Here is a 26,938-nt window from a genome sequence, read left to right on the forward strand (position 1 = left end):
AAACAAATCTTACACTTGAAAGTCTTCTCTAAACACCTAACAAGGACCTTAAAGCCCCAAGACTGTTTTGTCTGCTGCAGACTTGCTTTTGCCATTTGCTCTGACTTTCAAATGGTCTCAGGAAAGAGCCTATGGTTGGTGCAGACAATGGCAGCCTGCCCTCACCTGTTTCACCGTAAGTGATGCGGTAGTATCTGACTGTCACTGCAGGAGCATCCCAGGAAATCACAAGGCTGGTTGGGCTTGTGGGGGTGACTTCTAGGTCCCTTGGAACATCAGACACTAGAAAAACAGAATTTAAAAGCGTTTAGCAGTTATCATATACCAGTTAAAAAGACATTTTCTGCCCTTAAGACCTGTTGACATAATCTGAAAGTGGCACGGGTCCTCCCTCCTCACCCTGGATCAGGCCCTCCCACAATATCAAAGGTACTTTCTTCCTGAACAGTTCCACCAGCTAGAAGGAAAGAACTGCTTTACCCACAACTGCTTTACTAGAGGACCCCCCAAAGTCCCAAGGTAACTTTTCAGTCTTTTCTCAGGGCTTACCCGTTGTTTGCTGGCCAACCAAGGGCAGACTCTCCTCCCTGACGTTGACAGCGACGATACTGACCACGTACTCGGTCCCTGGCAGCAGGTTGGTGAGGGTGATGGAGCTGCGGGAGGGCGGCACACGGTCCTCCTTGGGCCTGCCAGCCACGTGCTCCGGGTGATACCGGATCTTGTAGCCCGTAATGGTGGCACGAGGAGCAATCCAGTGAACAGTGAAGGAGTTGGCAGTTATATCCGAGAAGTCAAGGCCAGTGGGGGAATCGAGACCTGGGGATTTCACAGAGATGAAAGAGCGAGCTCAGCTGAACTGCTGGTCAGCATCACCTCACTACAGTGTCATACTGCACTAAGCTTCATGTCAAGCTAGTGCCAAATCCATGTCAAGCCAGTGCCAAATCTTAAGACAGATGCTAATCAGCTGCGCAACTAAACACGTGCATTTAGGATCAAACAGATGAACAAGCACTGCAACATAACTGCATAATGCACACTGACTGCTCTGCATCTGGGGTCCTTGCTAAATCAACAGCCTAGCAGGTTTTCATGTTTGCTTACAGCCACTGCACAAGCACAACTAAACACCCATGACCAACACACTATATCCGTGACCAATATGTTATTTCTGTCACACAATTAAACTGCAGGAAGATATGGTGATAGACATGTTATTGTGAAGCCTCAGGACACACAGGCAGCTTCTAGGAGGAAGAATGGCAAGGTTCTTCCTTAGGCTTGTTCTTGGACAGATGTAGTTGGTAGTCACAGGGAAGCCTACAATGCCCATATAAACCCCAAAGATCTGTATTTCAGATATGATGACCTCCACTTTTTCACGATTTAAATTTGTTTGATGTCTCATTGCAGATTCACCAAGAGGGTGACAATACACAGCAAGAGCAGCAAAGTCACGTTAACAGACATTTAAGGGATGACATTAACAGTTAGTGTAGTTCACGGTGAGTCTACATACCTGTTTTCTGGATTCCGGACAGAGGTGCACTCTCATGTTGCTCAGAAACACTGTGGACCCTCACCAAATACTCAGTACCAGGCAGCAGATCTGTGGAAGTTGAAGCGATTTAGACTTTTTTTTTTTTTTTTTTTTTAAGATCTTTACTCATGGATAGAAGTCTCTTGAAAACCTATGCAACATTAACTGTATTTCTCATAAGTGTAAGGGGCAGGGGGTGAATCAGTGGTAGATGGAAAATCTGACCCTCAAGAACAGTCAGAAGTTAAAACTATTCATTTTATGGCTTTCAAGCTGTTTGCATTATTTTCAGGAATAAACAGCAGAGGCATCCTGACTGCTACAGAGCTAGTCTCCTGTTCTGAAAGTGGATGCTGTTTCTCAATCTGGCTTCTAGGAGAGTGGGAAAAAAACAGTTTTTGCACCAGGTACAGCAAATTAATGCTGGATTTTTCAAAAAAGGCAGCCTTGTTGCCATGTCCTGTAAGGTTCCCAGAAGTATTTTCCTTGTCCTAAACATACAAAGTCAAAGGAACATTGACCTTTTGCATATTCTGATCCTTTCCCTGGACCTCTGCACATAAAGTCCTTGACATTTTTGTCAAATGAGCATAGTAGTATCTATTTACTCTTAATACCTAACCAGGCTGTAAATCAAAGCAATTTCCCCATAGCCTGACTCAACACCGTCCTTGGATTAACCGGAAAACCTTACTGTGGGGTTTGGCTTTAACTTGGTTAAAGCAAATGGGCAAACACCACACGGTGTAAGTTTGTACGAGGTTACTTGGACAGCAGCTTAGATAGCTGAGAATTTGGGTAGTTACACTCTTGCTCCCCCAAAAAGCTGTCATACACAAAGCAGTTTTTCTTTTGCCTCACCTTACTTGACATCTCCCCCCAGGAACTCTGTCTGGTTTGGGATATTCAGTGAATACACTCTTAAGGACCCTACTATCCTATCCTTCAATTCATGTTTCATTTGCAGCCATGAAAGCTGCACTTGCCCCTTCCTTTCCCTCATGCTGTAGTGTGCAAACACATACTAAAAAAGAAGCTATCTAGCTGTTACAAATAAGGAAGAAGAGCTATTACCCAACGGACCAGGGCCCAAGCAATAGGAGGGGTCTTATATTTGTTGTCTTACATATATAAACCTTCTTACTTGTTAAAACCACCATATTGTCCGAGGGTGAAATGGTCAGCTCTGCAACATCCTCCTCCTTCTTCACGGGGGAATAGCGCACCAGGAAGCTGCTCAGCACGATGGAAGCTGGTGGTGTCCAAGTCACCCGCATGGCATCAGGCCCCACATTAGTGAAACGGAGGTCAGTGGGAGCAGGCACAGCTAGGTACAAAGAGCAAATGGATCTCAACTCTCTCTCCCAGGTAAGAGTTGATCAAGATGCACGTTCAGGGAATCACCGGAGAAGCTCGTCTCATGCACAACAGACTACAGAGTCAAAACCATGCAAACAGGACCTCTAAACTACATTGGTTCTACTACAGTTAGAAAAAAATGTCTGCACTGCTGTCAGGCTCCTTTAACCTCTTGGCAATTCCCACCACTTTAAATATACCCTGCAGGATTCATTTGAAAACAAGGTAGCAAGTTTCAGCAATGTGCTCCTTGCAGCTGGATTTCACATTACAGACGCAGAGCCAAGAGAGGCTTCAAGTTGCCACACAGCAGCTTACAGATGGAAAAGTCAACTTGTCTACAATTCATACATGCACACACAGAAGAGGAGAGAGCACTTGACTAATTTCCTATGACTCTACTTCTACGAGTGTTGGAAGGTTTACAGCCTCAGGATTCAGACACAGTAAGATTTCATGCAAGACCCAGTTCTTGGCTCGCCTTCCACCCATGCACTATGAAGACCCTTGATGGTGTGACATGGCTGTCAATGGCATGTGCTCAGGGACGGGTGTTTCACCTGCATCTTTGAGGGCATTGCAGAAAGAGCAGGGCCAGCAGCAAAACAGACCGATGACTGAGCCAGCCATCAAGGCTGCGGAGGGACTGGAGGGTGTGTGCTGAACTGCCTCCACCCTTTGGCACTCGTATGTTGTTGGAAATGACAATTTAAAAGTCTAGCAATTATACAGCTCCAATTTCAGCTTTGCCTCCAAATGGATCCCAAAAGGCTGAACAGCCAAACGTGAATGAGCCTGGCAGCTCTGCAGCTATTTGCAGTACTAAAATACCATAATTTCAGAAACTGAGGTGTGTATCCACCCCCAGCTGCAGTTTAGGAATTAAAGTGAGCTGGGCCTGTCTACCCTTGCCCCATGGGCAGCCCAATTCTCTTTGCACAAAGCCCTGTCATCCCGACAGCCAGTGACAGCCTGAAACACCGTCCATGTCACGAAACACAGAAGTTTTCAAAATTCACCCGTTTGCTGTGTCAGAGTGGTAGGGGCGCTCTCTCCGCCATTAATGAGTGTGATTACACTGATGTCGTAATCAATGCCCGGCTCCAAGCCTGTGACTGTGTAGTATCCTACTGAGGAGTCCACAAAATCTTCAAAAATAGGGACACTTTCTCCTGCCGCAACTACAGTGATGCGGTAGCCAATAATGGTGGATGCATTTAACGGGGTCCACCTCAGGCCGATGCTCGAGTCAGTTATGTCAACAAAGCTTAGGTCAGTGAGTTGGGGCACCTCTAATAAGTTAAAGAGCAAAGGGGAAAGGCAGAGACACACGGGGCAAAAGAAAGACAAGGGAGAAAAAAGCAGTGGTCATCACTTAACATTGACGCAACTTGAGAAGCAATTGAGGTGATATGCAGAATTTACCTTGAGTTTAGGGAAAAATAATTTTCCTTTTATTATTTTTTTAATCATACCCTTCTAGGCAAACCCCAGCCACCTCCCCAGTGTAGGCAGAGGCTGAAATTCAGTTCCCCTGAGACCAAATACTTCCCACTTGAGATGTGCAAACTTCAGAAAGGCTTAAAGCAAGCTAGGTGCTGAACTTGCATCAAATTTGCTTTGAGCAACGATGAGACAAAGACCAATCTTTTTCTGATGAAAATATAAAAGTTCTGGCTTGTTTGCACATTAGAAAATACAGGGAGTAAGAACCTTTTCTTGTCCATAATATTCAAGTAAAACAAACTCTTTTGAAATATTAGTGATTTGCTCTCAAAAAAATCCTCTTGTTCAACTGTTAGGTTTAACTTGTATTCTTTTGCTTATCAAAAATATGAACCCCTTTGAAGTTGCTCAACTGGCCTAGACCCTCAGCTAGGGAGAACCCTTGTAAAGCTTGGCTGAGTTAATCTAGTATCCAAACTATTTACACTGGACTTGGAAAAAGCTCAAGTCTCTCTAATGGCTTGAGGAGCTGGCCCACAGTTCCTCAAGTTCTACTTACCACTAACTCCTGCAGTTATATGTGCTAAAAAAGATGATCTAGAACAGTCAGTAATAACCATTTTCTTAAAAAAAATGATTAAAAGTCATATTTAGATCATGAGCACATGATCTAAATTCACAGCATCCCCATGTGAGAAATTCACAGCATCCCCATGTTCAGAGATTATGCCCAGCATGTGATGTGGCCACAATATGGATTTCTGAGCTAAATTTCTCAATCTCAAAGCTGAGCCACTCAGTTAGGATCCTCTTTACTAGTCTTTTAAATGTTGCCTAAACTTCTGCATGGCAAACATAGCCAGCTGGGACTGTTTTGCCCATGAATTTCAGTTCTATAGCATGCTAGGACCAACAGAACTGGGTGAGTGGTAACTGCATCTTTCATCTACACGGGCCAAACCTTCAGCTGCTCAAATCAGTAAGTTAGTATTGATTTAAACCACAGATTTTAGCTGCATAACTTCAGCAGAGAGATCCTGAAATCAAGGGGAAGAAATGGGTATTCTTCCCCACTCAGGATCAGATACAAAGATGGGAGTCAAAGATGGAGGACTCTGTATCCATTCTGTTGGATCATTACAAGTTAACTAGAAAAGGAATTACGGGATGGTATTATTGGAAAAGGTTGACTTCACTAACAAGGGTTATGTCCTATTTTAATGCCCTGCTGTGGAAAAAAATCTTTAACAGAAGAAGTGCCCAAAATGGTCCTTTTTCTGTAAAATCATTTTTTATCCATATGGAATGCATGTATCATATCACCTTTAGAGAGTGCTAAAAGCCACAGACATACATTTTTAGCTCGCTCTTCCCCATCAGAGGATGGAGAAGGGTTGGAGCTTTAATCACTGCTTTGATTAGGCAGGATCACAATATTAGTTCTCTCACAGGGAGCATACAGCACCTCAGTGAAGCATGGAAATTTTAAAGCAGTGTTATAAGAGCAAGCAAACACGATAGCTGGCATCATTTCAGGGCTGAGCAGAAACAAAAAACAAACAAATCCCTCAGAAAGGAACACAAAATCAGACCATCTGAGGAAGACTGACATTAATTTTGCTACTGTGGCTACAAAGGGAGTTTTTGCCGTCATCTGAGCATGTAGTGCAAGGAAACACACACCACTAGTGTCCAAGAACTGCTACGGAGGTGGAGCTTTCCATCTCAGGTGTCTTCTCCTCATGCTGAAGTGATCTTCTGCCACTGTTTGCTGCCAGAAGTTTTGGCTTTCTTCCCACTCACACCCTACTTCCCTATTTGCCACGACCGCTGGCTCGGCTCTAGATGTCAGGGCCCTGCAAGGCCAGGCCAGATTCTTGTCACACAGCTTGGTACATGATATGACAGATCCATCTCCTTAACATGCCCTGTCTCTGGGCTGACAGGATAGGCTGCCCAGCCAGAGAACTAAGGAATATGTCTGCTTTGTTCCTAGCCTGGTGTGGCTATTCTGCTTCTGGAGACTAAATATGATGTCCAAGCCCACTACCAGAGTAATGGAGGTTCTGCAGTGCAGAGCTCTTCATCTTAATTTATCTTTGAGTGGCTGCAAATGCTGCCCATCTTTCATTACCTTGTGTGATGGTTTTAGAGATGGGGGGGCTCTCCTGGTTGTCCTTGACCGTGTACACGCTGACGTTGTACTCCACACCCGGGCTCAGGTTTTCAAAGGTGCAAGTGGTCTGATCAGCATCCACTACTTCCTCCAGGGTATAACCCTGCTGCCCACTGGTTGGGACAGTGGTAACTCGGTACCCGCTGATGCCTGAAATGCAGTTAACCAATATGCAGTCATCCCATTACTGCTGAATTTATATGCATTAGGCCTTAAAACAAATAGCTGAACTAAACATTAAACGAGTTGGCCACCCTGAGCCCAGCAGATAAGAGGTTGCTTTGCCAAGTACCCAGAAACGGTTTTTCCAAGAGGAAGCCCTGCTGTTCTCACAGCATTGTTTTCATTCCTTCTGAAACTTTATCAAGCCGACAATCTAGTGACATAAGCTAAGCAAAGACACATCTCTTGGCTGGGAGTGGGATATTCAAAGGCTTTTAAAAGTCAATTGTACAACTCCCATCTGCTTCTGTGGAAGAAGAGTTTATCTTGAATTCTTGCAGAAATCTCATCCTTCCAATGGCACAGCCTCATTCTTCACTGACAGAAGTGTTTTTGGTTTGTGTTTTTTTTGGGGGTTCTTTTTTCTTGTTCTTTCCCCAGACTGTTTTTAAACCAGTGGGGATATTTCAAGAAGTCCTTCAAATCTCTGAAACAGCTGAAATATTTGAACACAGCCATACTCCAAAATACCATTCTACATGGAATGTAAAGCCTAAGGAGTCCTACTGCAATGTATATTTAACTTCAAATTATCTCCTTCAAATTATCCAAAAATATTTATTTTTCCTTTTTCCCTTAAGTGATTCAGTGGCAAATTTCCCATCAAAATCTGCTCAAAAGAACTGCAAAGCACTAAGTTTCACCATTTTGGTACAAAAGAGGGTTGAAGCATATTGTGAGCGCCATGTAGTTACCTGGAGTTGTGCTTCTATCCCAGGAAACTATCAGAACGCCAGTATCAGGATTGGGCTCAAGACGCAAGTTGGTTGGTGGTGACAAAGCTGCAAGTAGCCAGACAAACGGTTCATTAATGGCAGTGAGAATCATGTCAACTCCCCCAGCATGCCCCCCCTGTGGACTATATCCTCATCCTTCAAAATTAGTCAGCAAGAATCTCCTGAATATCCCCACGCTAATTCAACCACAGCTATTATCACTGATGTGTCTGAAGAGCAAACACCTCAAACAGAGATGAGATGAAAGGGCTACAACTGCCATGCCCTGCTCTTCAACTGAAGGGCACGTGGGAAACGCATGCAAAGAACCACCACCAGGGCAAAGCAAAAGTGTCATACGTGTTGTCACTCTCCTGATGATGGGAGTCTCTCTCTCCTGGCCGTCCATGAGCACCGTGAGGCTGTAGGTGTACTCTACTCCAGGGGTGAGGCCGGATATCACGATGCTGCCGGAATCAGAGATCACCTCCCGGGGAGCCTCTCCACCCTGGCTTGGGCGCACACCCAGCTGCACAGAAGCCACAAACAGGTTGTGTTTCAGTCTCAGAAACTCCTGTTGCATGAGCTATCAGCAGTCAGATGCACCATTCAACAAGAGCAGCATGGCCTGTAGGCTTCGCACCAAGTTTACATTAATCCAGAGTAGGTAACCTGTGCTCAAGTTAGATTGTTTTCCTACTCCAGTGGTGTGTACTCTAAGGGCACAAGCCTTCATGGACGCGCTACTACAAAGACTGGAGACGTAACTACCAAGGATGGAAAGCCTGGGTTACAGAAGGTCTCACTGGTGAATGTGACCTGAAGCCCAGCCACATACCTGCATGATTCTTAGTGATCTCTGCAAGCACCATGTCTTTTGCATCTCTTCCCTTTGTGATATTATCTTCACTGTGGTCATCAGCTTTAATTGATCCTCCCTACCCTCGTTAGGCATGAGATAAAGAAACAAGGGACTTCATTTTTCCATACCTTGAAGCCAATCCTTGGGGCAGGTGTCCAGGTGATGACAATAGAAGTCTCAGTCACTTCAGTATTGAAAGGAGGAACAGAGCCAACAGGCTGATCTGTGATGTGAAGAGACAGAGTTACAGCCTAGTTGCTGTGATGGCATTGAACCACTGACAAACCTGACTCATAGCAGCCCAAGCAGAAAAAGATGCTGAATTTTTATTACATTTGAAAATTAAGTGGTCACGGAGGATCTGACAGTTTCTGCCTGCTCACAGTTTTGATAGGCCAAATATGCAAATGGTTTAATCACAGCTGGTGTTGGTTTTGGCCACGAAGAAAGCTAAGTCCTAAGGCACCTTAAGTCCTCAGTCTACCCAACCCCAGTATTTTGAGGAATGTTGTTCTTGGAACAGTAAGCAACCTACTTCTCAAAGAACAGCTTTCCCCTTCACCCATCATTTGTCATTTGAATGCAAGAGACTTTTCTGCCATTTTTGCAACTAGTCACAAGAATGCAAGATATTTTTGTCATTCACTCGTCCCAGGTAGGACCATCTCACCCCTCAGTAGTGCCTTCAGCATTTGAGGGCATCACAGCGCATTGAGTCATCTCATCTCCTATTTGAGTGGTTTTTTGTTGTTGTTTTTTTTTTTTTTTTTAATATTTAAGGCTATTTCTGTCAGCCAAAAGACCTGGGAGTAACAAGGTCAACAGCATTATTTTGGTAAAGCATCAACCCTTATCTTAATTCTTCATTATCACAGAAGAAATCATGTGGTCTTTTAAAAAGAGGATGTGGTTGTGGGCTTGGAGTGAGGATTGCTTCATTTGAGTTTCATTAGTTTATATATGACTTCATCATTATTTAAACAGTGAATCTATTTCTTCTTTCTAGAAGTGTACATGAGTTCTTACAGAACATCCTTTGCCGCTGCAATTCATTTATCATTTCTTTCAAGCAAATAGTGGAAGTATGAAGTGTAAGTATGAACAAAAGAGGACAAAATACAATCCTAGCACCAGTTTCTGTATTTGCAGTTCGACCTGAGAAATTATGTTGTTGGCTTTATACAGGCTAATTATTTCTTGCTTGCTTTATGCAACGTTTTGCTTCCCTTGATTTGTCATGCCCAAACCAGACAACTGCAAAAAAACAAGTAAAATTAAGTTTGTGTCATTTAGTTCCTCAAAACTGATGAATTAGTTGGGAGTTTCCATTGCTTTGCTTTTAATCACTGAGAAAATGGAATGCATTTTTACTTAAAGCTTTTTGATGCAAACAGCTTTTTCCCTGCCAGAGTTCTGAGAAGAACCAGAAGCATTTCCCAAACAATTATGCTGAAAAGCTGGTACCAAAAGCCTTTTCTGTGAACCAAGTCACAACAGCCACTTTCTGTACATGCCTGCAGTTCTGAAGGGCCAGGGCATCAGAGAGGAATATGTGCCCATTATACTTACATGTAGTGAAGACCCCAGTCTCTCTGTTGCTTTGCAAGTCATCTTTAACTGCCACAAGGTACACGGTGTACTCGGTGCCTGGCTGCAGGTTCCTCAGAAGGTACTTGGTGGCAGAAGGTCCCACGTTGTAGGTCTTTGGTTGGCCACCCCTCGTGGGACCGGCAGTCAGTCGGTAGCCTGTGATCACAGCACGGGGCCGCGTCCACAGAACCAAGACCGTGTGCTCCGTGGTGTTGAGGAACCTCAGGTTGGTGGGGGCATCAAGCTCTGGGGAAGAAGAAAAAACATGCTGGAGTTTTCCAGCTTAACCCCCTGCCAAAACAAGCCTGCTTGCCAACCCATCTAGCAGGTCCACTTCACTTGAAAGCAGGGGTGAAAAGTGGAGCTCTCGAGCCTGTATTTTTCCCTTAGGCCATGGGTATAACAGCAGAGGAGAGAAATGGAGCATGACCATGAAAAAGATGGAAGTAGGAGCCAAATAAACACATCCACGTCTCTGTACTTCAGGTGATCTGCACCTGCCCTGCTTTTGGGCTCCAAGCAGACATGACCACAAGTCAGTAAATGCTGAGCCAGGAGACCAAGGTATCTGAGGCTGTGCCCACCAGGTCGCAGCCTGTGGGGAAGGCAGGCTCATGGCAGAGCCACCCCAGCAGCTCTTGGGAGTTTCACTGCTCTCTCATGAATGCTCAGCGTTTTTTTAAGAATTAGTTCAGTTTAGACTGTCCAGCAATGACAAAGAAACCTAACTTTAGCTTAGCTTTTATTTATTTATAAATATTTTTCTTTGCCCAGTCCATTCCCCAACAACCCCTTTTCCAAAGGGGTAAAACGAACAAACCACAAGAATACCCTATTCCTTGTCATTTTAGTATAGATATAAATAGCAGTCAATGAGTTTCTGGAAAAAAATAATTGTTAATTCTACTTGAAAATAATCATGGCATAGAACTTGCTCTAAAACAATTCTAAGCATGCTCATCTCTCCCAAGGGACTACTGCAGCTGCTCTCATCACACTTCCTCCCCTTCAGCTACCACTGGATCAAGAGCAACCTTTGGGATCTGCTGAGGCTGCTAATGCAGAAAAGCACGAACAGGAGTTCAAAGTGACAGAGCTCCTTTAGGATTGTGCTGAGTGCAGCGAATGCTGGAGGAGTTGTCCCCTTCAGCTGAGCCATCTGTGAGACAAGATGAGGTTGGAACAGGAGAGATTTTGCCAGTTCTCTCCCACCAAAGGCACTGGCAGCCTTTGCAGTGGAAGTTGTGGTGTCTACGTGGTAAGTTTTCCATCTTTTCTAGGCCACAATCCTATGTTGAAACTAGGATCAGTGAGAAGAGGCTCTACTAATGCTCCTACTGGGAGAAGCAAGCTCTTTTTTCTGAGGAAATACTGTTTTTGTAACTACATTAGCTTTCATTAACTATTCCTCCAGAACAGTTTGGACTCGTGCCCTCCTACTGCTACAGCGAAAAGCAGCTTTTGTCCCCAAAAAGCTACTTTCATCCTTTTTTCTTTGACTGAGGAAGAGGCAAAAGGAAACAAGGACTCCCCTTTTCTGCCACTTCCAGAGAGTGCAAGAAGATAGTCCTAAAGATCAAAGGAGTGGGACCCTCCTCAAGCTCATCTCTAACTAATAACAGGTTGGGGAATCAGATATATCCTTTCTTGATCCTTAGATCTGTGTTAACTCCCATATGACAAGGGCTGTTTCTTTCTCTGCTTTGTAGCCTACAGTCACTTCCTTTCTGCACGATTTAATTTGCCAGCTCTATTAGGCTTTTATCACTTCCTCTCCCTATACCAAAGGGAAAAAAAAGGAAGATAAAAAGCCACACATGCAGACACACAAACATGCACATGCACACACAGTTTATTTGGAGACAAAAGGCCAAAAAGCAAATTGCATTTACACCGTGGGAAGAGACTTTTGCTGCAGGGTTTTCCTTGGGAACTCTAAATGATTTCTTTTTCCCAGGATTTTCGATTACAGGATGCAATTTAAGGGAATAGTTTCTGAAATGTGGCTTAAGCAAAGCAGTTAAGAGGATGCTCACAGCCTATGGAAAACAATTCCAGACATTTGCCACTAGGCCTGTGCTGTCCAAATCAAATATCCATGCTCAGTGTACACCTCTGCATATAGCTTTCTCAGAGGGGGATGCTCTATGCCTAGCTAAAGGTCCTGGGAGCAGCCACAAAAACATGTGGATCTCACTCGATCCCTCTTGTTCAAAAGGCTTTCAAGAGGCTTCGCACTGCTCGTCACATCCTCACTTTTAAAAGCCTCATTTGGAAGAGGATGGAGGGCATTCACATCTGTGTTACACTCAGATTAAGTCAAAGGACAAATTTTGGAACTCCATACTCCCCATAGTCAGGGTAGCTGGTAAGAGGAAGAAATACTGTTCATGGTCCCTAGATCTATGAATAAATAGTGTGAAAATACTGTTAGAAATAATTTCTTCATTTCCTCTCCTTCTCTCATCCATATGTGTTATGCTGGATTTTCAAAGGACACTACTTTTGAGTAGTGTAAGAAAGGCAGATGACACAGGCAGCTGAATATCGACCCAATGCATTATGCGACCTGGTCAAGGGGCAGCACTAACACTCTCACTCCTGTACCATCCAGTAAATGGAATTGGTTCAGGGGCACCTTATCCCAGGTGCTGTATGATCCACTTCTGGATCATGATCAGAAACAGGCAGACAAAACAGATGCTAACTCGCCTTCCCACTGGAAACCTACATCTCAGGTACTGCTCCTTTGTTCTCTGTGCTTCCGAAAGGGAGAGAGCAATGATGGCCAGACTTCACTCTGCTTCTCACCTTGCCTCACACAGGTGACACTGCACAGCTAGTACATGATTAGCAGCCATATTGAGACACCCTGCGTGACCCTTCCCCAAAAATACACCCTCCCTTATCCAGAGGACATTGAGATCAGTGCAAATCAGTTTCCCAGGTTTCACTGGAATGACCCTTCAGTTGCAGGGTTGGCAAAAGTGCCTGCAAGACAGGCTGTGGAAAGTCAGGTCAGACAAAGCTGAAATGCAGTCCCTCTTACAAAAAGTCCTGTCTTCACAAGTGCATATAGAATTCCTGCTGAAGAGGGAGCCAAATAGGAATGCAGCTGTCAGGAAGGAGATAGGGATTTTGAGAGCAGTCTAAGCAATGCTCTTGTGTCACACTGAAATCTGCCCTGAGGTATCGTTGAATTCACAGGCTGTGATCTGTGCTGTAAAAGAACTGCAGGGCCCATCAATTCTCAGCCAGCAATAAAAAAGTTGAATTCTAGCCATATGAAATTGTTTTAAAGTGCCATGAGAGTTAAACTCCCATTGGAAAGCCCTAGAGGGATATAAATCTGCTGAAGAAATCACTGTTTGACTGAAGGAATTCCCAGCGCTGTCATCCTACTTATGGGATACCTCCTGGGCTAGAACTGCTTCACTTTAGAAAAAACATAAACAGAGCACTTAAACAACAGAAATATTCACTTCAAAAGGCTGAAAGAAGTCTAAAGACACTTACTGGTGGTTTGCTCTCCGGTCAAAGGTTTGCTCTCCCTGCCATGGCTTACAGCAAAGATCTTGAAGAGATACGTTGTTCCTGGGAGCAGGTCAACAACTTCAGCAAAAGAGCTCCTGGAAACTGGCAGCCTCTGGCCGTGCTGGCCAGGGCGATTGACAGGGATAACTTCCACCCGGTAGCCAGACACGCTGCTCTCCGGCGGGGTCCACATGATGGTGATCTTGACATCAGAAACCTCCACGAACTGCAGATCTTTGGGTGAGGGAACTTCATCTGAGAAGAGAGATCATATAGAGTGTTAGGGAGAGTCCTGAGCAACTGGCAGAGGCGGCCACATTACCTTTAATACATACACACACACCTTTCTAGACAATATTAATGCAGACTGCACATTTAAAGTGGCACTACACTGCTTTAAGTACTTTATGCCTCAAGACATTGATAATATATTGCTGTCAAAAAAAACCCTACAGATTCAATATGCTGCAGAACTTCAAGTATATGCAGAACTAAAGGCTTGAAAAGCACTCCAAGGGCTGGAAATAAGAACTTTTTGAAAATTAAAGGACAGCATCTTAAAAATTACCATTGTAAGGTTAGAATGTCTATAATTAACTTAAAATCCATCTTTTATAATTGAATAAATATAGGGGTTGATCTGGCCTTACTGTAGTCAAAGAAAATCCCGTTTCCTCTGTTTGGCCCATAGCACTGCACCATTGAACCCCCACACTCAAATTTGGTTTAAGTTAGGACTGATACTGCTCTGCAGTTAAGCAAAGCACATTTTCAGAAGACACAGATGCCAAACCATAAAAAGGCTGAGCTGAGTTCTGGCTGAGCTGAGTTTGTGCCTGGTAAATTCCATTTGCGAACACATGTGCTTGCAACTTGCATCACCATCAAATTCCATTGCCACCACATCAGATCCCAGTTCTTTCCCTATCTTTCTTTTGGTTTGGTTATTCAATCCAATTGGTTACTTCAAGAACTTTGAAACCAGTATTTTTTCAAATGTGCATGCGTCAAATTGAGATCACATGGTTTTATTCTGGCACATCTGTCCATGCTGAGCAATCTCCCAGCCCTACTAACTGCAGTGGAAAAAAATATAACTGAAAGGGAGAGTACGGGAAGCAGGGGTCAGGTGAAGCATTCACACTTTTATTGTGGTATCAAAATATGTAGCCTTAAATATTCACAGTTCAAGTACTGAGACAAAATGATCTACTAGGCTTGTAAGATCTCTTAAGATAACCCTCCTGGGACAACTTAGGAAACTGATCTTTATTTTCCAAAGACACAGCCTTACAAGGCAAAAACCAAACGTCTGACATGCTTCCAGTCTGGTCCCTAGGTATTCCCACTCCATGAATGCACAGCAGCAGCTTGAGTGTGTCAGTCTAAGAACAGCAGAACTTCACTACAGAACTCCATTATCAGTGATATTTATAATAATTTTAAAATTACACACAAAAAGAAACACAGAATTTAGGGCCCATTCAAGAATTCAATGGCACTTCATGTTCAGCTACAGCAATGCTAATTTGTATTGCTATTTGGCTCCACATGCTGGCAGAGAACCTTTCTGAGATGCTGATACCCAGAACATGCTGGCCCTTACCTGTGCGTGGGACGCCGGTGGTTTCCTGCTGGATGAAGACAGGAGTACTCTCCTGATTCTCTTCTACTGCATAGATGCTGATGTTGTATTGAATGCCTGGCATTAAGTCACTGAGCGTGACAGAGGTAGCAGTGTCAGGCAGGTTGAGCTCTGTGCTGCTGCCTTCCACGGAGGGAGTGTAGATAATCCTGTAGCCTGAAGCAAGAGAGGGATGGTGAGTCCTTAGACACAGCCAGTAGATAAGCACAAGGAAGACCAGAACTAAGCAGATCTTCCCACTGAGGCTTCACAAAAACAATCCTGAACTTCAGTGGCGTTTGTAGCTCCCCTTTGCTGAAGTCCTGTCTACAGGCTATAAGTTTGTAATGCCTTGTATTAATGAGCAAACTGACCTGGATCAGAATATTCCTGAGCTTTGGCATACATATTTAGGGCCTATGCAGCTCATGTTTGTAATGGGATGGTCTAGATGACAGATATACAGACAAGGTCATGGTGCTTGTTTATTTAACCCAGATCAACTAGGAACCATTTTTCATCCAGCTGTCCCAACTGCAAACAGCAAAACCTTTTCAGCTCTACGCCAGGCAAGCGCTGCACTGCTCATGTGCTTTCCAGCTGCTCTCCTAGACTGCTGCACTTAAAAGTACCTACCCTCCCTCCCAGAGTTGCGTGCTTTCTTTTTGCTAGATTTCAGATTGCATCAGTAGTGCACAATAAGTTAGCCAAACCTGTGATCGGAGCCTGTGGTCGTGTCCAGCTGATAACAATTGATGTGTCATCTACACTTTCCACGGTGTGCTCAGGGGGTGCATCAGGAGCTATTTAAGGGAATAACAGAGGAAAATGGCAAGCTTGAGGATGTGAGGTGACAGAAATGCATTGAACAATTTACTGAAGAGCTGCTTTCAAAGCACAGCAATACCCAGCCACACATACCTGTAGTCTGTGAAGTAGACAAGATCAGGTTCTGTTCTCCTTCCTCAGAGATCTGGTAGACATTAACAATGTACTTGCGACCAGGAAGCAAGTCGGGAATGTTGACAGAAGTAGCTGTGCTTGGAAGATCTAAAGGAGAGAAATAAAACAGAAGTACTTTAGCAATTCTCCTTTCTTCTCACAAAGGGAAGTAACAGAGATATCTTCCTAGCTGGGCTGAATAACAGTTTTATTGTGATAAAAGAGTGATTGTTCTGTAAAGCATCCTCAGTTCACACCAGAAGCTGTGTGAGAAGCTAGCACAGTCCTCTACACACAGCAAGCAGGCAACACCTAGGAAGCAAGGGCTGGGCTGCAATACAGGCAGGGCAGCTGGAGGAGTAGTGCCCTGCACTCTGCCGGCCTTTAGCCAGCTTGGTTGAGCCAGCTGAGGACTTGGTCCACACCTGTACCTGTCACATTTCTAATATAGAAAAACCTGAAAATTTACCAAAATGCTCATGTGGAAAGACTAGCTCACAATTGAAGATGAAGGGCACAATGAGACCTGAAACTCTCCACACATCCCTTCCCCTAGATGCCCACCTACAGTCCAGATGCAGGAAATTCCCCATGAAGCAGCCCCTTTCTGGCCAGACAGCAGCCAAGCATCAGAAGGGGAACAGAATTGCCTTCAGTTTGTCTTAACTTCTGTCTCTGGAGAAGTGAACTTCAGAACTGGTTCACTACAGCTCTGGCTGTCCAGGCAGCCAGTATGAAGGCAAGGAAGGTGCTGCAATTGTTCCAGCATAAGCCATTCCTTGTCATAAGTCCAAGCCTGCAAGCTCGGCAGGGGCCGCAGCTCAGGGGGAACTACCAGGTCAAAGGATTATTGTTCTTTTGCTCATGTTCTTCTTCTATCACATATACAGCCTAATAGACATTTCAGCAAAACAAAATAACTGACAGCACAGACTAGGACAGACATCTGTGAAGGAACAAGTAGCCAAAAGAGTAAAAGGGAAAGATGCTCTCTGCCCATTCTGATATGGGGACAAAGGGGTAGAGGAAATTAGTCTTGTGGCAGTTTTAAAAAAAATCTGTCTGCAAAGCAGCTCACTTCAGGATAGTGAAGGACCTATTAAGGTTGCATGAGTCTTAAAATAAACAAGTCATAAAACAGAAGGGTCATGGCAGGAAGAAATCTATCCATACATATTAAAACAAAGATATTGTTTCTAGCTCAGGGTGCTCTCAGCTCCAGGACTCTGGGAGAGCATTATGAGCTACTGCTACATACTTGCCTTGTTCTCATACCCTTCCTTAGGCATGAGATTATGGGCTTCGATAGAGAAAGGACACTTAAACGACAGCAAAATTCTCATTCTTCACCCCAGGCACAGAGATCGTGACAGAAAACAGCCAGACCTGCTGTAAGCCATGCAGTGGTCTGGCAGACTCGAGCAATGTCTCACCGAGATACTGCGGCTCATCACCCTCCTCACTCAGCTCGTATTCAACACGGAATCCAGAAACGGTGTCAGAAGCAGAAACCCAGGAGACAACAAAGCTGCTGGCTGTGATTTCAGTGACTGACTCCGAAGTAGCAACCACGGGAGGAAGGAGAGTTGTTTCTCCTGAAACGGTGTTGCCTACAAGATAGCAGAGGTGTAAATAACTATTACTGCTTGCCTGTTAACTGGAATGCACATCAATACTAGGTCAGTGGAAAGAATCTAGGGAAACCATCACCTGATGAGTTTAGGTATTGCTGGGTACAACTTCTACCCCACTGTTTGACTTACTTGTCACTGCTGTGGTGCTGGTTGTGGTAAAATCAAAGCGAGTAACTTCTTTGTGGCCATACTGCTGGACACTGATGAGCTGCCCCTCGTATATCACACCAGGCTTCAGGCCTGAGATGGTGTATGAGTTCAGGTGGCCTGGGATGGTGGCTTCCTTCCAGGGCTTTCCAGTGTTTTTCTGCAAGAACAAGGATGCTCATATCTTTGAAGACTCCAGGGCCTGCAAGTAGGAGCTTCCAGGGACCTAACCTGCTGCACAGTTACTGGGTGCTGTGATATCTGAACAGCTAATACACAGAGCCAACTCAAAGGAGATGAAAAAGGATTGCCAGGAAGCAGGGCTAGTAGCATTTCAGTGATTAAGTTTTGCTTGAGTCAAAGCAAAGTCAAAGCAATCTCATATCTCATTTTGGACCTTAATAGGAGCATTACTTGTATCCACTAAAAATTATACCTTTATCAAAGATTCCCTAAGGCATAAGGAATGGCTAGAAAATATTTGAAGGCTGTTTGCAGCCACCCTCTAAGCTATTATCTGAAAAGATATAGAACAGTTCCTTCCTTCTACTCTGTGTTTGAGGTCTTTGGGATTCTCTAAAATAAGGTTCCATTCTCTGAGGTTTGTACCCCAGTGCTTTCAAGTCCACTCACTCAGGCCTTGATCCAAGATACACTTAAACCTGTAGAAAGACTTGAGTGCCTTTAATGGCTTTGGATCAGGGCCTTTATTGTTCTCTTTAATAAGAGGCAGCATTGAGGTACTAGGGTTCTTAATGATTAAGCGGTCTTTTGTGAAACTGCCCTCTGGGGAACATAAACACAACTTATCTGCATTGGTTGAAACAAATCATTCCTCAAATGTGAATAAGCCAACAAGCAGTGGTTAACCAGCTTTGGCTTAGGCTTTATCCTATGCTGCCCATCTGTAGCTTAATTCTATACATTTTTACCTTCCCACAACTATCTCAGTTGTTTCTGGACATGCACACAGTACTAAAACACTGTTTCTTAGGCTAAGGAAGCTTTTATATGGATCTGCATTAAAGTGAACAGGAATGAGGGTAGCCTGCTTACTGTGCTAGTGCTTTTGTTAAAGGGTTTCCAGAAATAGCAACCAGTAGCATTCACACATGAAAATAGCAAGCATTTTTACAGCACTAGTCATTTTTGATCCTCAAAGATGGTGCTGGTTGCCTTGACAGGACATGGACACTAAATTAGCAACTAAAGCTCACTGAAAGCACGTCCACTATTTCTTTTGGCCATTAGAAAAGGCCAAATAAAATATTTTTGGACACAAGAGGAATCTTGATGAGGAAATGTGCAAGTTCTCATTGAGAAGAACAGCTAGATAAGGACTCCACAGGTGAAAGGTCTGTGCTTTCAACCACTACGTGTTCCTGGAGCTCACAGTGCATCTACTGGTCTGCCCAAGCACGGCACTCACCGGCCTCCAGCGCAGGATGTACTTGGTGATGTGAGATGGTTCTGGTGCGTTCCACTGGATGGGGTGGGAGTTTGGCTGATTTGTGCTCTCTGTAATGATCACCTGAACAGGTCCAGTTGCTCCTGAAAAAAGATTAGCCTTTTTAATAAAATGAGGATATTTTCCTTCTGTCTTTTTTGCAGAGTCAAAAAAGTGTGGCTGTAAGTCATGTTTTCATTTTATCCTTAATGCTTTTAGTGCTCAATAGAGAACTGATGAATCAAGGAATATATTCGGTGGTAGAGCTGGCACATGCTGTCAGGGCCTACTTCCCACAAGCTATCAGTGAAACAGAAGACAGAATTGAGCAAAACAAAGTCACTGTTCAAAGACAGCAAGCTGCTCAGCACCTGACTACTTGGATTAATTAGTATCTTCTGCAGTTGGAGTTAATTTAAAAAGAAACCACTGCCAAGTAATCCTGAGGTATGGTGAGGGCAAATGCCTCATCTGTCTTGAGTAGTCCCTAAGGGATACTAGCCTTTTACTATTTCACTACCTTTCCTAATCAATTACTTAAGAATACAGGATTTTCATGAATCTGTGGAGCATTTTAAGTGATGAAGCATGTCTGGTACACACAAACCAAATCAGAAGGGTAGCAGAAGAGACACAAATCAGGCCCCGTAAACACACTAAAATATAAGCTCAGTACTCTAATGTTCAGAGCTCTCAGGAGTGCTCTAATGCTTATGGCTACTGATTTCTTCTGTTTGCAGAGTTAGCTCAATGAGCATGTTTTCCCCCTAAAGCCTTCTAGGTAAAGAAAGGAAAGGTTTTTGTGGTTTTCCTTTTAGTCCCTTCTGCTCACTGCTGGGGAGGTCTCACTGAACGCTTAGCAGCGCTGCACTCATGTTGGTCCTCAGAAAATATCCACAATAAGTGGCTTAGAACCCACAGGTAACTGTGTTTCTTTAGATATTAAATACCTCTTACACACACTTCTATTAATAATTTATTTGGACAACTGTGCAGCATATACCTGTTCCATATTTAACAGGACTTCCAACCAAACAAACCTGTGCCCACACACAGAATGTTTCAAAGCTCAACTAACCCAAATCTACATTCAGAAACACTAGATTTATTTACACATTTCCAGTCACTCTTATGTCTAAAGAAAGCCCAAAGGCCTGGGCTGCAGTCTGGAGGCGTGCATACTTCACATAGCTCAGGGAGATGTTTGTTTTAGCAGTCTGACAGGAGTCAATGAAGCTCAGCAAGCCCCAGTAAAGAAACTCCTGGGGAAATAAAAAAAGCCAAAGAAGGCCTGCTTCCTAATCTAAGAAAGGCAGCCCCTGATTTTTGCCTTTTAAGTGTCATATTTCTTGCCCTGGCTCACTGGTTGTGTGGTGACAGACAGAAAGACTGCTGGATATAGGCCTGGCTCAGTACTGCAGCAAAGACCTTCCAGATGACACGAAGCAAATCATGCAGAGAAGGGGTGCTCGTGCCATCTATGAGAGGCATTAACAGACTTTCAAGGTGCTGCAGAGCCCCTGAATTAACCCCCCTTTAGCCAGGACACCTAAACTAAAATCCTCTCTGCACAAGAGGATCAGTCTCAGGTTCCCTCTTCACACCCAGGGAGCACTTAAGGAATACATACACTGCAGGTACTAAGCAGATTGATATACTTGTTCAATCTGTCTTGATAGAAAAATTGCTGGTGACTGAAGCCACCATATCCAGTTCTGATTGAGTTCCTTCACATTTATGCTAGGAGTTTAGTTGGGAAGCAAATAACATGCATGCAGCTTTCTCCTCCCAGAAGAGGAGTCATAACACTATAGTCTTAGTATTTAATCTCAGGGTAAGATACTGGCAGCTGCAACCTCAAGCAAGATAGAGGGATACCCCTATCCCGTTCTGTTCAGGGAACAGAAAGACTACAAACCAACAGACAGAAGCACAGACTGGACCTGTACAGATTTCCTGGAACTGACTGGGCAAATGAAAGTTCAAATATTTAATTTCAGGACAGCAATCAGGGAAAAATCATCAAGGCTTCATTCTGTGGTGGATTTCACTTCTGTAGCAGGTGGAAAAGGAAAAGCCATACATGTAACAGTTTTATGCAACAGAAGCTGCAGATGTGATACTGCTACATACCAAGAAACAATCTAAATTCATTTAACTCTGTTACATGAAGTCAGTCATTCTCCAAATGAGTTCTGGCCTCAGGAGCAGCTGTGAAGAGCCTGGCTCTCTTTAAACATGACATCTGTGTGTCTACCAAGAAGGATAAAAAAGTGGTTCTGCTCTAAAAGGAAGCCAATTGAGCTGCTAAGGAAGAGATCCCCCCCCCAGGAGACCTGGAAAGCTACAGAAATCCAGTGTTTGCAGAAATTACTTATTAGAAATTGAAAGTGATATGGAATGATGTACTGAAACTTGATGAGGTAACCATGGGGTGCACCTGGAGGCTTTGTTTGTGTTTCTTACCAGGATATGTCTGCAGTGGCTGGCAGTGCCATTCACCAATACCGCGGCCATAGCAGTAACACTGGTATCTGACACCATGCACATACTTCTCCCATGAATCTCCAATCTGGTAAAATGTACGGGTTTCTGAATCTTGGCATTGATCTAAAGGCACAAGAAAGACAATTAAAGCACCACACACTGGCAAAACTATTACAGAAAATACAATCCTAAAGTTAGAACACACTCTTTCACAAAAAAGGTAAGATCAGTATTTATTTGCAAACATTACTGCATCTTTGCAACTACCACTGCTGCACTACATTACTATCTGTTAACTACAGGACAGAACCACCTGGCAAGCTCCCCAGTAAGTTAACAGGGCAAGAGGTCCTTCAAGAAATGATTTATTTTTCACTCTGTGGAAACTAATTATGCTCCAGTCAACTGAGTAAGTCCATCTCTCATCCAAAACTGAGCCACGCTGCTCTCAAAGGTATCACTGATAAAGTTCCTACTGGCTTCAGCAAAATCCAGTCAGACTGTGAGACTGAAGTGACCGTTTAATTTCCAGCATAGTCATTCTAGATTTAGCATTGTATGAACCAAAGAAGGATGGATCAAATCCCCAGATCAGCTTATCTTGTGTAAATACAGCACAGCATCAGCATTTCAATGCACTTCCTACTCTGACCTATGTCTCTACTTCTGACTCAATGGAAGTTTTCTGAGAACCAACACTATGCTTGCTTGGATTAAAAAAAGCCTAGATTAGAGAGATGTCAATATTGCTGAGCTCATCCACCATCTCCCTTTAAGTAATGATGTTCAGAAGCATTACAATCCAAGTTTCTCCAGTGAACCTATATACATATCTCTGCAAGTAAAGTAGTTTAACCACTAGTTCTTCCTAATAGATTTTTTTGGCAACAGTTCAAAGTTCTCCTGGATTTAGTCACTGCAAATCAAACAAACAATCTGATTTTATGTTCCAAAGTTGGTTCACTGGGGAAGGAAGTGCAAGCAGAGAAGATGAAATCTCTTAATTCCTGCACAGAACCATGATGGTTTTAGCTAACCTCTGGAGTGCTATTTATATGTGTTTTCATCTTGAGCTTTCTCTTAACCAGAAGAAATAACAGCCAAATAAATCATTTTAGTCCAAGATAAGTTCATGGATACTGAAGCTCTTCTCAGTTCAGTGAGGAGACCAAAGTTTTAGGAAAGAAGCAAAAACAGGTTCACATGTCATTACCTGGCTTCATGTTCATTTACCAGCAACTAGTTGAGAGACTCTCATCTACCAAGCTGACAGTTCAGATACCAGAGTTGGCCTAACATGCCCTACTATCCCAGTCACTAAAGCATGTTACCTTTTAAGAGGTATATTGCCACTATTCTTTGCTATTGCAGCATCATCAACTGCTGTTGCATGCCTGATAACCTAGGCTCACCTCTTTAGAGCTACGATTCCTCTACTGGTTACCCCTCCAGCAAATACAGCCTTACTACCATGGCAGTTGTGCAAGTCAGGGCATAAACTAGGCAAACAGCGGGTCCAGATTCACTCACACCATTTTCACCACAGCACAACCAGTTCCTGCACAACTACGCTCCATGTTTGGCAAGCAGAAACAGTTGGCAACTTACCAACAGGATCACATTTCCATCTGCCCCGACCCTGGCCAAAGCACGTGCAGTTCAGCATGTGCCCCTCGTCGTGACGCTTGTGGAATGTCTGGTTCACATCATAGGTGATCCCGTCCACAATGCACTGGTCTGTTTGAGAAAGAGCAGAGACACTTTGTCAGCAAGAGCTCAAGGGGGAAAGACAAGTTTTTTTGCTTAGCGCATAGTTCTCTTCTCTTGATCAGCTTACAGGGGCTGACCATGACAAGCTCCATCCCTGCAAGAATCCTTCCAGTATTCACAATCACCATGGCCCAGTACTGCACATGCACACCACTGCTGTGGAGTTCCTTCACCAGTAGCGTGCAAAGGAGCACCACTTGCAGCAAAACAGTCTGTAGGATGCTGTCCAACATGCTAAGCATTATTCAAACTACAGAATTGCTTGGTTGAGCCCTGTGACAGTTTCTCCACATGAAAAACATGAAACAGCACACTAACTCATTTGCTACCTCCTCTGACAAAGGTCTAGACCAAGACCTTGGTGAGTATGCCCCAAGTCAGAGGTATGCAAAGAGCAAAGGGCTACTCCAAAACCATACGGATATCACAGGGATGTTTGCACCTCACTGATTTTATGCTGCAAGCTCTATCACACTTTGCTGTAATCTAAAAGGCGGACAGATGTATTTATGTCCAAAATGTCACTGGTGCCGGCTGATCTGCTCTGCCTTCAAAAAGCAGTGGCCAGATCTCATGCTCAAACACAATGGTATCAGCCTACAGGGGTCAATGAGGCTATGGCAACCTGGGATGTGGCCCAGAACTCTTAAAGGCAATCTAATCAGAGCTAGAAGACAGACAAAACAAACAGGAAAACCACTCTAGAAGCATGTTGTTTTGGTAACCAGGACCCAAGAGACCTAAGTTCAGTTTCAGACTCAGTCACAGGCCTTCCGTCCTTGGGGAAGTGACTCAGTAAACCCCAGACCTTCATTCCCAATCATTTTCCCACACCGCAGCTCCAATGGAGGCTGAGGGCCTTCTCTGGTTGCTAATGTTTTAACAGCCCTGATTAGATAACCTCTGGCTTTTGAGAAAGGGCAGACCTCCTTCCCCTGCCCCTCCATCAAGGGAGACCACTAACTCAGGGATGACACTGCAGACAAGTAGCCGCCTAGGCTGAGAAAGGAGTTTCACAGACCAACTTCTAGCTGTGCATTTCTCACTGTTCTGAAGGGAGTGCACAAAAAAACCTCCTCAAGTCTTTGAGTTTTCCCCTATAAGTTATATCCCGTTTCAACAGTGGTGCTCGAGTCCTTTCTTGGCACGTTGACAGCAACCCTCACTCCCAGCCTTTTCCAGACACAAAGCCAATGCTGTGAGCTAGCTGTAGGATGATCAAATGTCTGTGCTTTTAATTTTTTTCCCCCCTCTCCTGGTGTTGCTTAAGCGCTTCTCCACTTGGGCCACTTACAGAAGTTTGTAAATAAAAATAATCTATATGAAAAGTTGGCAGGGCAGCACCGAGATTAGCCAGCAAGAGATTCATCCAACACAGACAAATTGAAAACTGCACTGCAGAACAATAAAACAGACAGCTCAGCACTCAGACTTCAGACTAGTCTGGGGCCTCGTGTGTTCATGAGAGGGGGAAATACCTCTGCTCTCCATAAAGCCACCAATGGCACCAGAGCCTAAATGTAGACAGGAGGAGGCAGGGGCGAGCCAAGTCACAGTTCCTCTGCTTCCTAGTCTACTAAAGTTGAATCTGTACCTCCCCAGCATGCAATCAAGGAAAGAACTTCACATAGTCCTTCTGATTCCCCCCTCTATTCTAAAGACAATTGCATATTTATGATTTGAGTCAGGGTTCCAATTCCCAGTGCTGGGAATTGAGAGGAAATCATTTTCTCCCACTCCAACAGTTAGACTGCGATGTCAACACAAAGAACAGTACCTCTGAGCTGGGAGTAGGCAATGCAGGTCCATTCTCCACGGCCATTTCCTACACAAGTACATCTCATCATATGGCCCATGTCATGTTGCTTATCCCACTGGTCCCCAACACGATACATGACACCATCATTTGTAGTGCAGATTTCTTCATGGGCTGGTTAGGAAGAGAGCAAGATGTTGTATGTGGCTAGAGTTAACAAGGTCATAAAGGTTCAGGCCATTTGCAAGTGCTTCTTCATACTGTGCAGTAGTTTCTGCATCTTAATGAGGCAGCTGTAGAAACCCACTCCATTTCAAATACCATTTTGGTTGGGTGATGTTTTCTAAATGCATAACCCTCCCAGGGGTTCACTCCTTTTAACTCTCTTCAGAAAGTTACAAGAGGCAACTTCTGTACAATGTCCAAGAGAGCTGGGTGAATGCATCAGTTGTTACATATATGTCTTTACACAAGCATAGCTATCTAAAGACCCGAGTTTCACAAGCCATTGAAGGGCACAGATGCTGAATTGCTTTGAGTTGCAAAGCCCTGTCATTCAAAAACCAAGAGTCCTATTCCTGTTAAGTAACCCTCCATCCTCATGCCCATTCCCAACATCACCCAGACAAGCATGGAGTTTGGGAACAGATCACATACTGATCTTGACTTAACTCTCTTTTCCAGGGTAACCCACATCTTAAGTACCCTCTTGTCCCTGTCCACATACTAGGCAAAAGGAAGTGATGAGAGATAAGGGAGAAAGTTTTAGCAGATACCAAAATCACAATCTCACTTCCTATAAAGTGTGACACTACAACATGCTCTAATGAATCCGCATCAGTTTACACTAGCTGCCAACCATGCCTGCCACTGGCTGGTAGCAGAAGAGTAACAAAAGCTTCCTTCTCCTTGTGCTGCCCAAGGCTGTCAAAATTTATTAGTGAGCAGAAAGAACAACACAAAACTCAAATTCTTTAAAGGGTTTTGGTCTGGGAAGGAGCTTGTTGGAAGCCATCAATAACTCAGTCAATGACAGCCAGCTCTTTACTTGGCAGCTCAAATGATTCCTTATAAGTACTCCATAATCTATTTATGGTCTTACCAGCCATGGGGCAGAAACCAAATTTCTGGTCAGCATCATAGTTCTCAGTGGTTCCACACCACTTCATGTTGTCTCTCCGTCCCTCAGAAGTACAATCCGTGTAGTTGCGGTTGTTATACAGGAAAGGGAAGTGGCACAAAGCACCATTGGAATTGCCACCCCGTGTCTGGACCAAAACTGCAAAAGAGGAAAAAAGAAAAAGATGCAAGTGAAGCTTGTGTGTCCTCCTAGCAGGCACGAAGCACTTAAACCACTATTTCTTCCCTTCTCTGTATACTCCTTGTCATATTATTCATCAATCTCTTTTTGGCTTAAATTAATTCAGATCTAGAAATACAAGCCATAAACAAGGTAAATACAGTTCAAACACTGCTATGGAAAGAGTTGCTGGACCAAGACACAGGAATTCCTGGGCAAGAGGGAAGACCAAAGCCTTCTACATCTAGGAAGGGCCTTTGCAGACTTTGTACCTGTGCCCAAGTAATACAATAATCTCAGTTCTCCTAGTACTTGTATTTTCACTGAGATGGTCACCCAGTTGTGCCCTTTGGCTTAAAGGCAAGCCTGAGTTCTTAAAAAAA

The 26,938-nt window shown here is 43.9% G+C and overlaps 1 protein-coding gene across 1 annotated transcript in view; it reads right to left on the reverse strand.

Moving 5' to 3' along the window:
* The window catches only part of FN1 (fibronectin 1), a 51,633-nt gene that overhangs the window by 15,542 nt on the left and 9,153 nt on the right, over positions 1 to 26,938 (reverse strand). Inside the window, exons 9-28 of the mRNA XM_026048036.1 lie at positions 26,358 to 26,534; positions 25,277 to 25,429; positions 23,338 to 23,466; positions 21,709 to 21,852; positions 19,225 to 19,346; positions 17,778 to 17,955; positions 17,448 to 17,624; positions 15,994 to 16,122; positions 15,786 to 15,875; positions 15,055 to 15,249; positions 13,431 to 13,703; positions 9,894 to 10,160; positions 8,453 to 8,547; positions 7,823 to 7,991; positions 7,442 to 7,528; positions 6,483 to 6,674; positions 2,688 to 2,870; positions 1,523 to 1,612; positions 550 to 819; positions 166 to 282 (exon numbers count right to left, since the gene is read on the reverse strand). Of these exons, the coding sequence (XP_025903821.1) occupies positions 166 to 282; positions 550 to 819; positions 1,523 to 1,612; positions 2,688 to 2,870; positions 6,483 to 6,674; positions 7,442 to 7,528; positions 7,823 to 7,991; positions 8,453 to 8,547; positions 9,894 to 10,160; positions 13,431 to 13,703; positions 15,055 to 15,249; positions 15,786 to 15,875; positions 15,994 to 16,122; positions 17,448 to 17,624; positions 17,778 to 17,955; positions 19,225 to 19,346; positions 21,709 to 21,852; positions 23,338 to 23,466; positions 25,277 to 25,429; positions 26,358 to 26,534 (3,237 nt within the window). The remainder of the gene's footprint in view (positions 1 to 165; positions 283 to 549; positions 820 to 1,522; positions 1,613 to 2,687; positions 2,871 to 6,482; positions 6,675 to 7,441; positions 7,529 to 7,822; positions 7,992 to 8,452; positions 8,548 to 9,893; positions 10,161 to 13,430; positions 13,704 to 15,054; positions 15,250 to 15,785; positions 15,876 to 15,993; positions 16,123 to 17,447; positions 17,625 to 17,777; positions 17,956 to 19,224; positions 19,347 to 21,708; positions 21,853 to 23,337; positions 23,467 to 25,276; positions 25,430 to 26,357; positions 26,535 to 26,938) is intronic.

Source organism: Nothoprocta perdicaria, unplaced genomic scaffold (assembly GCF_003342845.1).
Source record: "Nothoprocta perdicaria isolate Ctin4 unplaced genomic scaffold, notPer1 scaffold_11, whole genome shotgun sequence".
NCBI lineage: Eukaryota > Metazoa > Chordata > Aves > Tinamiformes > Tinamidae > Nothoprocta > Nothoprocta perdicaria.